This window comes from Brachyhypopomus gauderio, chromosome 6 (genome assembly GCF_052324685.1).
Source record: "Brachyhypopomus gauderio isolate BG-103 chromosome 6, BGAUD_0.2, whole genome shotgun sequence".
Taxonomy (NCBI): Eukaryota; Metazoa; Chordata; class Actinopteri; order Gymnotiformes; family Hypopomidae; genus Brachyhypopomus; species Brachyhypopomus gauderio.
This window is the reverse complement of record NC_135216.1, coordinates 16,182,664-16,194,556: the sequence shown is the minus strand read 5'-3', so window position 1 is coordinate 16,194,556 and position 11,893 is coordinate 16,182,664. Positions and strand designations below refer to the sequence as shown.

The window sequence follows — 11,893 nt, the reverse complement described above, 5'->3', positions numbered from 1 at the left end:
CTGATTTGGTAAAATTTATGTTTGTGTGTGTGTATGTGTGTGTGTATATCCTATTCTTTGTTACAAGGGTTTAGCGTAAGATCAAGACAATCAGACTCCACAATGTTAAATGTGGAATGTTTTAATGAAACTCAAACACAGAAAACAGGAAGCAACTTAATGCACTGGGATCACCCCAAAAATTCACATAATCACAAATCAGCTTAAATAAAGATCACATCTCACTTCACCCTGGACAAAATCACAGTACCTTCTACACAGCTACATATGAGCAACACACCTTTTTGTTTTGGACAACTCTCATAAGAATCTGCTTCAAAAAACACACATTACAATGCACATTACAATATGGCTTGTTAAATAACATTAAAAATAATGCACATTACATTTTTGGACAGGTTTGCAAGGAGGCGAGTGATCTAAGGTTACAAATAGAAAGCAATACATTAAAAAGAACTAAAAGATATCCAGTAAATTTGAATTTGGGCTTCAGCTGCCACTGCAGCAGAAACGGTAATAGGGAAAATAGATACCACTGTTAGTTTTTAACTTGTCACCATGATTCGAAACGACCAATATTCTAAAGTGCCACTCAGGTTACTCATGCCGACGTTATTTGCACACAACGTTGAGACGATTGTTTATACCATTGGACTGGATGAGATTCACACGCGAGATACAAATCGATGTGGCTCATAAACATGCCATCACATAGTTTGAACTCTTCAAGCATGCTGAATGTCATGTGTAACAAATCTGCTTTATGACATTTCTCCATGCAATACATTCTTTTACTTCAGTACACAATGATTTTTTTAAGGGTCAATGGTTATTTGCCAAGTCATATGCCTGAAATTCCAGCAGTCTAGCAGATTCCTGCTCAGTTGAGTTGCCTTTTTGTCTATACAAAATCAGATGATTGAGGTCTAATGAAGATAGTACTGCTTTGAGTTGCATGTTCGTCAGTATCATTCTTTCATTCTGATTTTTTTTGTACAGTTGCAGAATACAAGCAACAGGAAGCAGGGTAGATTATTTACTGACCTTAATCTTGGAAGTTCAGCAGTTGACAAAACTACCATCATTTTGTACACCCTTTATGTTAATGTTCAAAATGCTACGACAGCATGTTAAGAGACTGTATAAAACAAAATACTGCTTGGTACACAGCTACCATCTGCAGTTACATGCAGCACAACACTCCCCAATATTCTTCACTGGGAACATTTTTCTGAAGAAGGTGGAGAGAATCCACCACATGTCCAGCACTTTTTTTGTTCTTGTGAGCTGATTCTGCTTTCGTGTGCAGACAGCAAGACCACTAATGACTTGAACCAAACATTTTCCATCGGTGTGGTAATTTGTGGTAGTTTATTTAACACCTTCAGTGTTAAAAAGTACAATTTATGCTAGCTAGTGGAAAAGGGAGATTTATAGTTCAACCCAAAATTTCATGCCGTTTTAACCAACTTTTAGTCTAAGTAAACAGGACTTTGCAATGATTTTCATAATAAGAACCAAGTAAGGAGACCTTTAGCCTTACCTCTAAAACTTTGGCAATACACGTGGCAAAGCATCAACATTACACAAATATAAGATCACATTGCGAAGAATTCACTGTCTGCGTACTGGATTGTGAAAGTAATATATTCTCAGAAAAAAAACTTCATTCTGTATTTCTTGATGTGCTGATTATAGCAAAAGTGAAGGAGAACAGGCATACCAAAACCAGCCGAAATCACCAAAAAAGGGAACTTTCATATTCAGATTTTGTACAAAAAGCTGGTGGTGTAATTGAAGGAGAAGACAGACTGGCCGAGCCCTTTTAAAGGCCACTGAAAGAAATTCTGCTTGATGAGCTCACTCAGAAACTGGATGATTTGACTCTCTTCTTCTGTGAAGCCAAGCTGCAATAAGAAGTTAGTCCTGCGCAACGCCACAGATCCCTGGTCATCTGGATTTATGGGCAGGTGAACGTGATGGCAGAAAGTGTAAAGGAACGCCTTAGCTGCAAGTTGAGTCAACATGCTCTGCACATGGAGATAATATGTGCTTCCTCGTTTGATCTGAGTCCTGTGGTCGGCCATGTGACCTAGAAGGGTCCCTTTGTAAGGGGGACATCGAAGTGTCTTGTTGTCACAGTCCAGGATGCCGATGTACCTGCTGTATCGGCTCAGGGAATGGAGCATGCTGGAACCTGCAGGTGAAGCCACCCTGGGTAAAAGAAAGAAAAAAACATACATGCTGTGCTTATTTATGACCATGGCTGAAGCCATGTATATTTTTACCTTAATTATTTAAAATACTATTTAAAATGTTAAATGCACATGAATTCCAGCACCACTGCTGACCTCCACATACCTCTGTAGTCCAATGAGTTTCCATCTATGAAGGTCGGTGAGTTGAAATGATGTAGTGAGCCAGGGCTGGACTGTTTCACCATACTTTCCAAGGTTGGGCACAAAAATAGATAATGCATTCACGAGCTTCCTCACAGTCCCCTCCTCAGCTCCAAGAACCACAAGTGTCCGCCCACTAAGAATGCAGAATATGGCTTGTTGAGCAAAGGGGTACTGCCTTATGAATCTGAGAGCACTGTGACCTGCCTTCTTCTTCTGCTTCAAGGTGATGAGGCTACCATAGGTGAATGGTGAACCTGCTCGGTCTGAGCTAGTAGAAGTACTCATGTAGCTCGTACAATCGGAGACATCTTCCACATTCATTCTGACCATCTCCTCAGAGAGCACGCTGGTGCTCTCTTCAGGAAGCACAAAGCCCAGACTTGAGCACAAGGGCAGTGCTGACTCTCCAAAGATGTAATCGACCTGCAAAGCAGGGTCCCCCTGAAGTAGGGACAGTGGCTCCTGCTTGACCACCGTGTCCTCACCACACTGTTGCACAGGTTCAGGCAAAGATTCCTCGTAGATAAAACCATCCTGTCCCATACAGCAGGCTGTATCTATTTGAACCAGATTGTCAGTTTCAAACACATCAACAGTATTAACATCCAGGAGGGAGGGTGAGTTCTTGTCAGGTGCGGTTTCTGAGGCAACATCTCCTTGGTGCACAGATAAGGTTACAGTGCATACCTCATGAGTGCTTCTCCTCACAAAACTGTTAGGATTAGCTGGGCTAACATTTCCTAGTGCTTCAATACTCCTGTCACTGCTGAAACTTCCTTTTGTTTCAGTATCAACAGCTTCTTCAGAGGTTTCTTGTGTGATGTCAGAGGTACTAGACTCCGGGGGTCCTTCCATAGATTCAAGATCCAATTTATGGGGACTTATTTCTACACAAGTGGCATAAGACTCTAGACTCATTGGCTCACCAGACAAGTTGGACACAGATGGTGGGGCAATGTGTGGATTGTGGTCTGTGTCGTACAAATTCCTCGAGTTCTCCTCTTCTTCCCAATCTCTTTCCTCTTCAAATAGAAAACTGGTAATTTTCTGCTTACTTAAGAGAGCTTGGTCAATCTGGCTAGTGGAAATAAAACAAAGATCCCCTCTGAAGGTCTTTTCAATTAAGTTCAGTTGGTCCATAGTCTGAGGAAAAAAGTTTGAATCACAGAGTTCTTCAAGGGTTTTTAAGCGCTTATCAAAACATTTTGCGGATTTAGCTTTAATCAGCTGGGGAGTATAAGAGAGTTGCTGACTACCACTATCTGTTTCAATACCTTTATCCCCATTTATGGAATGAGTAGAAGGGAATGTATGGTCAGTTATACTTGTCTCAACTGGCTTTTCTGGCTCATATTGCACGTGATCGGTGTCCCTTTTTCTGTTGGGATATGATGTGATCTGCCTCAAAAGATCTTTATGTTCATAGATGGATTTTTCCACATTTGCCAGTTCATTAGCTTTTTCAATAACCTGTGTGGAATAACAGCCATTGTTCATTTTCTGTAACTCTGTCTCCTTGTGCAGCACTGATCTCGTATACTCCAGGTCTTGCAATTTTTTCTCCAACTCATTAGCAAAGGCCTTCCGATTTCCTGACTTTAAACTTTCTGAAGCCTTGGAAAATCCAGAGGAGAGCTGCTGAAACTGCTGCATGATTTTCCTTTCATCTGCTGAAATATAGGCCATGCAAAAGGGACGTACGAAGCCTCGAGCCTCCAAATCGTAGAGGGTGAGGTGATGCACATACGCAAACGCTCCTTCCTTGGAATCGCCAAGGACAACTTTTGAGTCCTCCACAAAATTGAGCTTTGGGTAGCTGCATCCTGGAGGATGGCCAACAAAGGAAGCTTGGTAGTCCACAGACATGATGCGCAGTGAGAAGTAATTGAGGTCAAATGTGCCACAAACTCTTGGATCATCTGGTATTGTGAGAAGTGGCTGTGGACCAACCTGTTCTGAAAACTCAGAGATGAGGATGAAATCCTTGGAGAATTTTGCATAGGATGTCTTTGTCCATGGATTTGCATTTGCAGCATGAGGAAATAAAGGCACAGAAAACTCCTCCGGGAGTAAACACGGATCTGTGTATGAATCTCCAAAATCATCATCTTTGGTAAATGCCACCACATCTGGTGAAGCGATCATGTTCTCGAAGTTTCAGAAGCGACATTAGAAGAAACGTGCCACGACAGAGTCAAGATCTCAGTAGTTACACCGAAGTAGACCCTACATATGGTATATAAAAAAAGATCATCGCTGTTGTCTGACACCAATTTCACCAATCTGTCAGTGCGAGCATCTTAAATTCACGCCATTGTAGATTAGACAGGAAATCTAAATCTTTATGAACCTTAGCTAGAAATAGATGTCAATTAGGTTCATTAGCAGCTAACTACTAGAGATGGCTAGCTATGTGGCTCCGATACCTCCGAGCCCAAACACACACTTGACTGCAATGACATAAAAGGTACGTCAAGCTAATTAACAGTTACAAAAACATCCTCCCATCAGTCTACATCTATGCTTGACTAACAATTTTACAAAGCACAGCCAAATATTTACCTAGCCGCCGCAACGTCCCTGACATCCACAGCAGTTACACATCCCAGCCACATCAGCCATATTTCAAGCGTATGCGCCGTCGACTAACACGATTTGTGCAGCGCCCGCGATTCACAAATCATCCGTACGCAAACGTTTCCGTGTTGGAGCGTTTGAAGATCCGCTAATCTGAGACCCCGCCCTCTGAACTCTACGCCACGCATGCGCACGTCAACGACGTCGACCTGACAACTTCATTGGAAACAACTCCGATAGCTTAGGAAGTTGGCTTTAAATATTATTATATTGTTGATTTTTTATGTATTTATTTTTAGATAATTTAGATAAACGGCGTACAACGCAAATTTTCGTTTCCCCCCTAACGGTTGCAGTGATTTAGCGATTTATTAACAGGAAATGCGTAATGCAGCGCTTTACGGCCGTTTTACGACACTTTTTGACAGGCGCCGAATTTGGAAAGTTTGCTTGTCTGACATGAAGTTGGTACCTACAGTTATAATATATACGGAACACCACTGCCATCCGCGTACGGGTTTTACATGGTTTGCACCAGCTCAATAAGTTTACTTTACTTGTATACGACATCTAGTTTGCTGATGATGGAAAGCTACCAGCTAGCAAGGCCAGGCTGCGCCACGGTAGTTATTTAGCGACCATGTCCTGTTTCACGTCCATCATTAGATGGTAGGAATGCACATTATTAGATCATTGGTTCGTGTGTCGACTCACAGACGATTCTGTAGACAAATATCTATTAATATGATCAGGAGAACTCAGATTAAGAAAGTGCTTTGTGTCGCTGAGAAAAACGATGCAGCCAAAGGTATTGCAGAAATAATGTCCAACGGGAGATCAAGAAGGGTGAGTGTATATATTATAATACAATAACACTGTCGCAGTAGGCTGCCATGCATGCTTTTGCGAGTGAGATGTTTATGGTGGCACTTTTTTTCTGATAACAGAGAGAGGGGCACTCGGTCTACAACAAAATATACGAGTATGAATATAATCTGTTTGGACAAGTAAGTTTTTGTAACCTATTGCAAACAAGTGTGGAAGCTGTTAGAGTTGTTATAGTTGATCTGACGTAATATTTGGTGTTTTATAACAGAGTGTTGCCGTGTGTATGACATCTGTGTCAGGACATCTTTTGGCTCTTGAATTCAAAGCACCTTTTCAGAAATGGTAAGTGAAGACCTATATGTTATTATTGACAGAGACTGATGTTCTGTAAAGTAGTAATTTACAATTGCTTCATTAAAATTTTCATTCATTTCCATGACTTATTTGTCAGGCACAGCTGTAATCCAGTCCTCTTATTTGATGCAGAGGTGAAAAAGTACTGTCCTGATAACTTTGTGCAAATTAAGGTAATTTTTTATTGTTTTGATGTTTTATTTTTGTTTATACTTTAAAATTTAAAAATTACTCTCTTTTTTGTTTAAACTTATTTGTTACGTTTAATATGTTCATCCCTTAGAGGACCTTGGAGAGAGAGGTCAGACAATGCCAAGCTCTAGTCATCTGGACTGACTGTGACCGAGAGGGAGAAAATATTGGCTACGAGATCATTGATGTCTGCAAAGCTGGTGATGTATATTTCCTCCAGCGATTCATGACCATGTTGTCTGCAGTGTTTTCACTTGTGGGCTATGATGTGCTGACATGAGTCTGTTTTCTGATAGTTAAGCCAAACATTCAGGTGTTCCGTGCTCGGTTCTCAGAGATTACTCCCACCTCCATTAGACGAGCATGCGAGTCTCTGACTGAGCCGGATATCAACGTCAGTGATGCAGTGGATGTGCGTCAGGAGCTTGACCTTCGCATTGGTCAGAGTTCCATGCATATATGCAAGTAATCTGTGTTTGTGTGTTTAAATATGACAATTAAACAGCTGTTTGTTTTTGCTACTTTTAAGGAGCTGCATTTACAAGGTTCCAGACTTTACGGCTGCAAAAGATCTTCCCAGACTCTCTGTCTAATCAGCTCATCAGCTATGGCAGCTGTCAGTTTCCTACACTTGGCTTTGTGGTAGAGAGATTCAAAGCCATTCAAGCCTTCATCCCTGAGACCTTCTTTAAAATTAAAGGTATGTTTTCTCACAAGGCCTTCACAGTGTTAACTGATTATCGTATAAACATGTGGTTCAGATGGCATGTATATCTACTAAATTGTCTTTAATCAAAGAGCTAATGGAAACTTTGTCTGCCAGTGGTTCATGAGCCTACTGAGGAGGAATCGGTGGAGTTCAGCTGGAAAAGACATCGCCTGTTCAGCCACACCGCTTGCCTTGTGCTCTACCAGATGTGCATGGAGGTTAGCAGCACCTAGCATTTCACCTGATGGCATTTTAATTACCGACCTGGTAATCTTTGTAGATGGATACTATGACTATATATATATTTGTGACAAGTAGTGTTGTGCATGATTTAACAATTACGCAGGATTTTAAAATGTAAGAGGGTTTTTTTTTTATTCTTCCCCAGGATCCCATGGCAACAGTGATATCTGTAACAAGTAAGCCAAAAAGCAAATGGCGACCATTACCCCTTGATACTGTGGTGAGTGGTCAAAATAGCATGTTCAGATAAATAATTTTTAAGCCTGCTTCACATATAAAATTGATTGAAATAAACGACGTTGACCAATAATATATTATCGTATTTATTATAAATGAATTTATGAGGATCTCTGCCTGGTGAAAGCAGTATCATAATGTGTATCTAATTACAATGTCCTTACAAAGGAACTTGAGAAACTGGCCTCAAGGAAACTGAAGATTAGTGCTAAAGAGACCATGAAAATAGCTGAGAAGCTCTATACACAAGGGTATGCTTTGCACAAATTATATTTATTAATACTGTCAATAGCATGATGGTTACTTTGAGTAGTGGAAGAATGTAGCAATGATGGGAGCGACATGTCTGTGGTGTTCCAGGTTTATCAGTTATCCTCGTACTGAGACCAACATGTTTCCAAAAAACCTGAACCTGGTTCCGCTTGTTGAGCAGCAGACGCAGGACAACGAATGGGGGCCTTTTGCTCAGTGTATTCTGGAGAGCGGTGGGCCCACACCTCGAAACGGAAACAAATCTGACCAGGCCCATCCTCCCATTCACCCCACTAAATACACAGATCATCTGCAGGTGATCTTTAGCCTTCCATATACGACCTTAGTAAATGGTCTTCCTGATCCATTAACGATTGTAGTGTTTCTTCAGTTGAATGTGGGGGCGTGTTTTTCTCTCATGTTTTTCATTCATTTTGATCTGCGTAGGGAAATGAAAGACGGCTATACGAGTTCATTGTTCGTCACTTCCTGGCCTGTTGCTCCAAGGATGCAGAGGGCCAGGAGATGACTGTAGAAATTGACATTGCACAGGAGAGGTTCTCTGCAAGTGGACTCACGATCATTGCAAGGAACTATCTTGAAGTTTACCCTTATGACAAGTGGTACAATAAGGTGCTCTTTTTTCTTTGGCTACTTTCTTTTAACAAGATGTTCCTCAGAATAGAGGCTGAACCTTCAAAGATATGTACCTACTTTACCAACAACCTAAATATCATTGGAATGCTCCTTCTCAAATAGAAATGTAATTTTTTGTGTGTAGGTTATTCCATTATATACACCTGATACAACATTCCAACCTACAGCAATTGAGATGGCGGAAGGACAGACCAGCCCTCCACAACTTCTCACAGAGGCTGATTTGATTTCACTAATGGAGAAGCATGGAATCGGTATGATTCTTACCAGTTTCTAAGTTTGGTACTTGCTACTTTAATCACATGGTTAAAACTAGTGTAATTCTGCAGGCACAGATGCCACACATGCAGATCACATCGAGACCATCAAGAGCCGCATGTATGTGGGCCTGACAGCAGATCAGAGGTTCCTTCCTGGAGAGCTTGGGATGGGCCTTGTTGAGGGTATGGAAAATGATCCAATAAGTCTTATAATTTGCACTTCATCAATTCACATATAGAATGAGGGTGCCACTCATTGGTGTTTCAGGGTACAACTCCATGGGCTATGAGATGTCTAAACCAGACCTCAGAGCAGAACTGGAGGCAGACCTGAAGCTCGTGTCAGAGGGACGGAAGGATAAGGTGTCTGTCCTGAGGCACCATGTGGCAAAATACAAGGCTGTTTTCATCGAGTCTGTCAAGAAGGCAAAGAAGTGAGCTCATGTAGTTTTGTTGTGAAAGCACTTCCAAATTAATTTACTGTACAAGTCACAATAACTTCCATAAACTTTTAAAACATTTTATTTCCTCAAGGATGCTTCAAATATTTGATGTTATCAGAATATGACTATCAAAGGACTTGTACTGTTCTTAGATTGGATGAGGCACTGTCCAGTTATTTGGGTGAAGCTCAGGAGTTTACAGAACAAGAGGAACAAGAGCTGGAGATGCCTCTACCAGTGAGGAAGTGTCCGCAATGCAGCCGAGATATGGTTTTGAAGAAGAGAAAGGACAACACGGGGTGAGCCACTAGTCAGTCGTGATGGTTTTGAAGTGCAGATGATGTCTTCCTTTGTCCTTTCCTTTTTTCTTTTCCTTTCTGTCTTTGTTATACCCTTTCCATCCTCTCTTGACAGGAAGTTCCTGTCATGTTTGGGCTACCCGGCCTGTAAGGCAGCAGTGTGGTTTCCAGATGCAGTGCTTGAGGTCAGCAGAGATGACAGCGTCTGTCCAACATGCCGCCCACATCCTGTCCACATGTAAGAAACAGTACAGTAGTTCCTCTTCTGTCAGCAGGCTTTATTCACTTTAATACTGTGTTTGCCATGTTAGAACAGAGTCCAAAAAAGCTATCTGTGTCTTCCTAAAACAGGCTGAGGTTTAAGTTCAAGAGAGGAAGTCTACCTCCAGGGATGCCTCTAGAATTTGTTGGATGTATTGGTGGCTGTGATGAAACTCTGAGAGAAGTCCTGAATTTGAAGTATCTCCATGGAGCAGGAGCAGCAGGAGGAGATTCCAGCACTCGGGTTAATCGCAGTTCAGCCTTCAGTCAGTCTAATCTTTCAAGACCCAATCCAGTGCTTCAGACCAGGCCTGACAACAGACCTTCACCTCCATGGCCCAGAGCAGACAGCAGCAGACCACCGCCCAACCCTACACCAGCATCGTCATCACATGTACCATCCCACACCCAGAGCGACGCTGTTGTGTGTAATTGTGGCCAGGACGCACTTCTCCTCACCGTTCGTAAAGAAGGTCCCAACCAAGGCCGTCAGTTCTACAAGTGCAGCACAGGGGGCTGTAAATTCTTCCTGTGGGCTGATCAAGGTCAAGGGTCACCACCTCCCGGGCCTTCACTTGGCCTTGGAAATGTAGCGCAGCAGAGACCTGGCAGCAGAGGATCAGGAGGAGATGGAGGAGAGACCATGTGCAACTGTAACGAACCCGCTGTCACCAGGACCGTCATGAAAGATGGACCGAACAAGGGCAGGATGTTCCACACCTGTGGCAAACCGCGTGACCAGCAATGTCACTTCTTCCAGTGGGCGGACGAAAATGTGGCTCCCGGTAATTAATACATCGTTAATTTTTTTTTTCATTTTATTCCCTATGCTAAATGGTATCACTGACTGAGCAAAATGTCATACATTTGTGTGAAGAGTATTTTTATTTGTAGTAATGTCTTCTGTAATGTTACATGAAATAGATCAACCTTAGATTCATTTTCTGAAAGACGGTAACCTACCACATAGTGTCTAAATATGTGGCTATGAGCAAATCCAGAATAAGTGAAGGAAGAGAATAAAGTGTCAGTAACACATTACTGATTGATGTGCAGTTGTAATTAATGTTGCAGATTTCTATTTTTTATTAAATGTTTGTACCTATTTATTCCTTTTTTTATACTGATGTCATTTATAATGATGAAATTGACTCATTTTGTTTGAATCTGACAACAGACAGTGTTATTAAATAAAGGCCATAAATTTAACATTACAGGATTAGGATCCGTAGCTCTGGTCTGATGCAGAATAAATGCAGAATCAGGGTATAAAAGCAGAAAGAAGCTATAAGTGGTTAATTGGTACAAGGAGGAATGATGATGTGTCTTGGTACTATCCCAGCTGCTGTAGGAGGATCTCATGGACACTGGACTGGTGCTGCAAAGACTGGAGCTTCTTCAAGCAAACCTCCTGCTGCCAAAAGGCCAAGGACCTGTGGACTTTGTCATCAGCCTGGACACACACGCACCACCTGTCCGCAGCGCCGGTGACGACGTCACTACTGGAGATCCCAGCTGTATGTATAGCAATAATCTGCTGAACTGGTTTGTGTAGTTTGGAGAATCATTTTTGTCTCAAAGGAGTGAACACTATTACAGAATAAAAGGTAACATTTTATACATTTGCCTTTATTTTTTCTTTATGGTTTTCATTAAGTTAGATTGAGCTGCTTCACTGCTTCACAGGCTATTGTTATATATGGTATAGTCATAGAGCAATATAAAAAAACAGGAAAATGCTAGCACAGAACAGACCTTGTAACTCTTCCTTGACAAATTAAGTAAGAACCAAGTCTTTGTTGAGATAAAATGGTATTTACTGGTACTTTTGGCAGTGATCTTGTTACAGTGGATCGTCTCTTTTGAAAGAAACAGTGACCAGAAGGATTTCATCCATTATCAGACTGAATTGCCAGGGCCATTCTTGAGTAATCATTCTAGTTGAGAACACGTTTATTTTCTTTTTGACCTTAATGAGACGTCAAATGTTATGGTATTTTATCTTTTCTTCTTTATGATACAATCAACGCTCCTGTCTGATGACCAGGAATATCATTAATCATTTGCAGACTTAGCAGAGGTTTTTTTTTTTTTTTTTTAACTTACTGAGAAACTATTACAAAACCATGCCCATTGTATACAAAGTGATTCTACTCATTCTTTTCTGTGAGTTGGACAA

The 11,893-nt window shown here is 41.4% G+C and overlaps 2 protein-coding genes across 2 annotated transcripts; one reads left to right on the top strand and one right to left on the bottom strand.

Annotated features, from left to right (window-relative positions):
- Positions 1-105: 105 nt before the first annotated feature.
- smcr8a (Smith-Magenis syndrome chromosome region, candidate 8a) lies at positions 106-5,099 on the bottom strand. Its single transcript, XM_077009163.1, has 3 exons — positions 4,965-5,099; positions 2,362-4,628; positions 106-2,214 (listed from the first exon to the last, which is right to left on the bottom strand). The coding sequence occupies exons 2-3, from the start codon at positions 4,545-4,547 to the stop codon at positions 1,764-1,766; spliced, it is 2,637 nt and encodes an 878-aa protein (XP_076865278.1). The 5' UTR covers positions 4,548-4,628; positions 4,965-5,099; the 3' UTR covers positions 106-1,763.
- A 256-nt stretch (positions 5,100-5,355) lies between these two features.
- Positions 5,356-11,332, top strand: top3a (DNA topoisomerase III alpha). The gene is made up of 19 exons (XM_077009162.1): positions 5,356-5,825; positions 5,927-5,986; positions 6,076-6,149; positions 6,259-6,334; positions 6,445-6,553; positions 6,650-6,793; positions 6,883-7,053; positions 7,177-7,280; positions 7,451-7,525; positions 7,711-7,793; positions 7,903-8,110; positions 8,242-8,427; positions 8,576-8,705; positions 8,781-8,894; positions 8,980-9,145; positions 9,307-9,453; positions 9,569-9,691; positions 9,805-10,499; positions 11,057-11,332. Exons 1-19 carry the CDS (start codon positions 5,646-5,648, stop codon positions 11,203-11,205), a joined length of 2,994 nt encoding a protein of 997 aa, XP_076865277.1. The 5' UTR covers positions 5,356-5,645; the 3' UTR covers positions 11,206-11,332.
- The last annotated feature ends 561 nt before the right edge of the window (positions 11,333-11,893 follow it).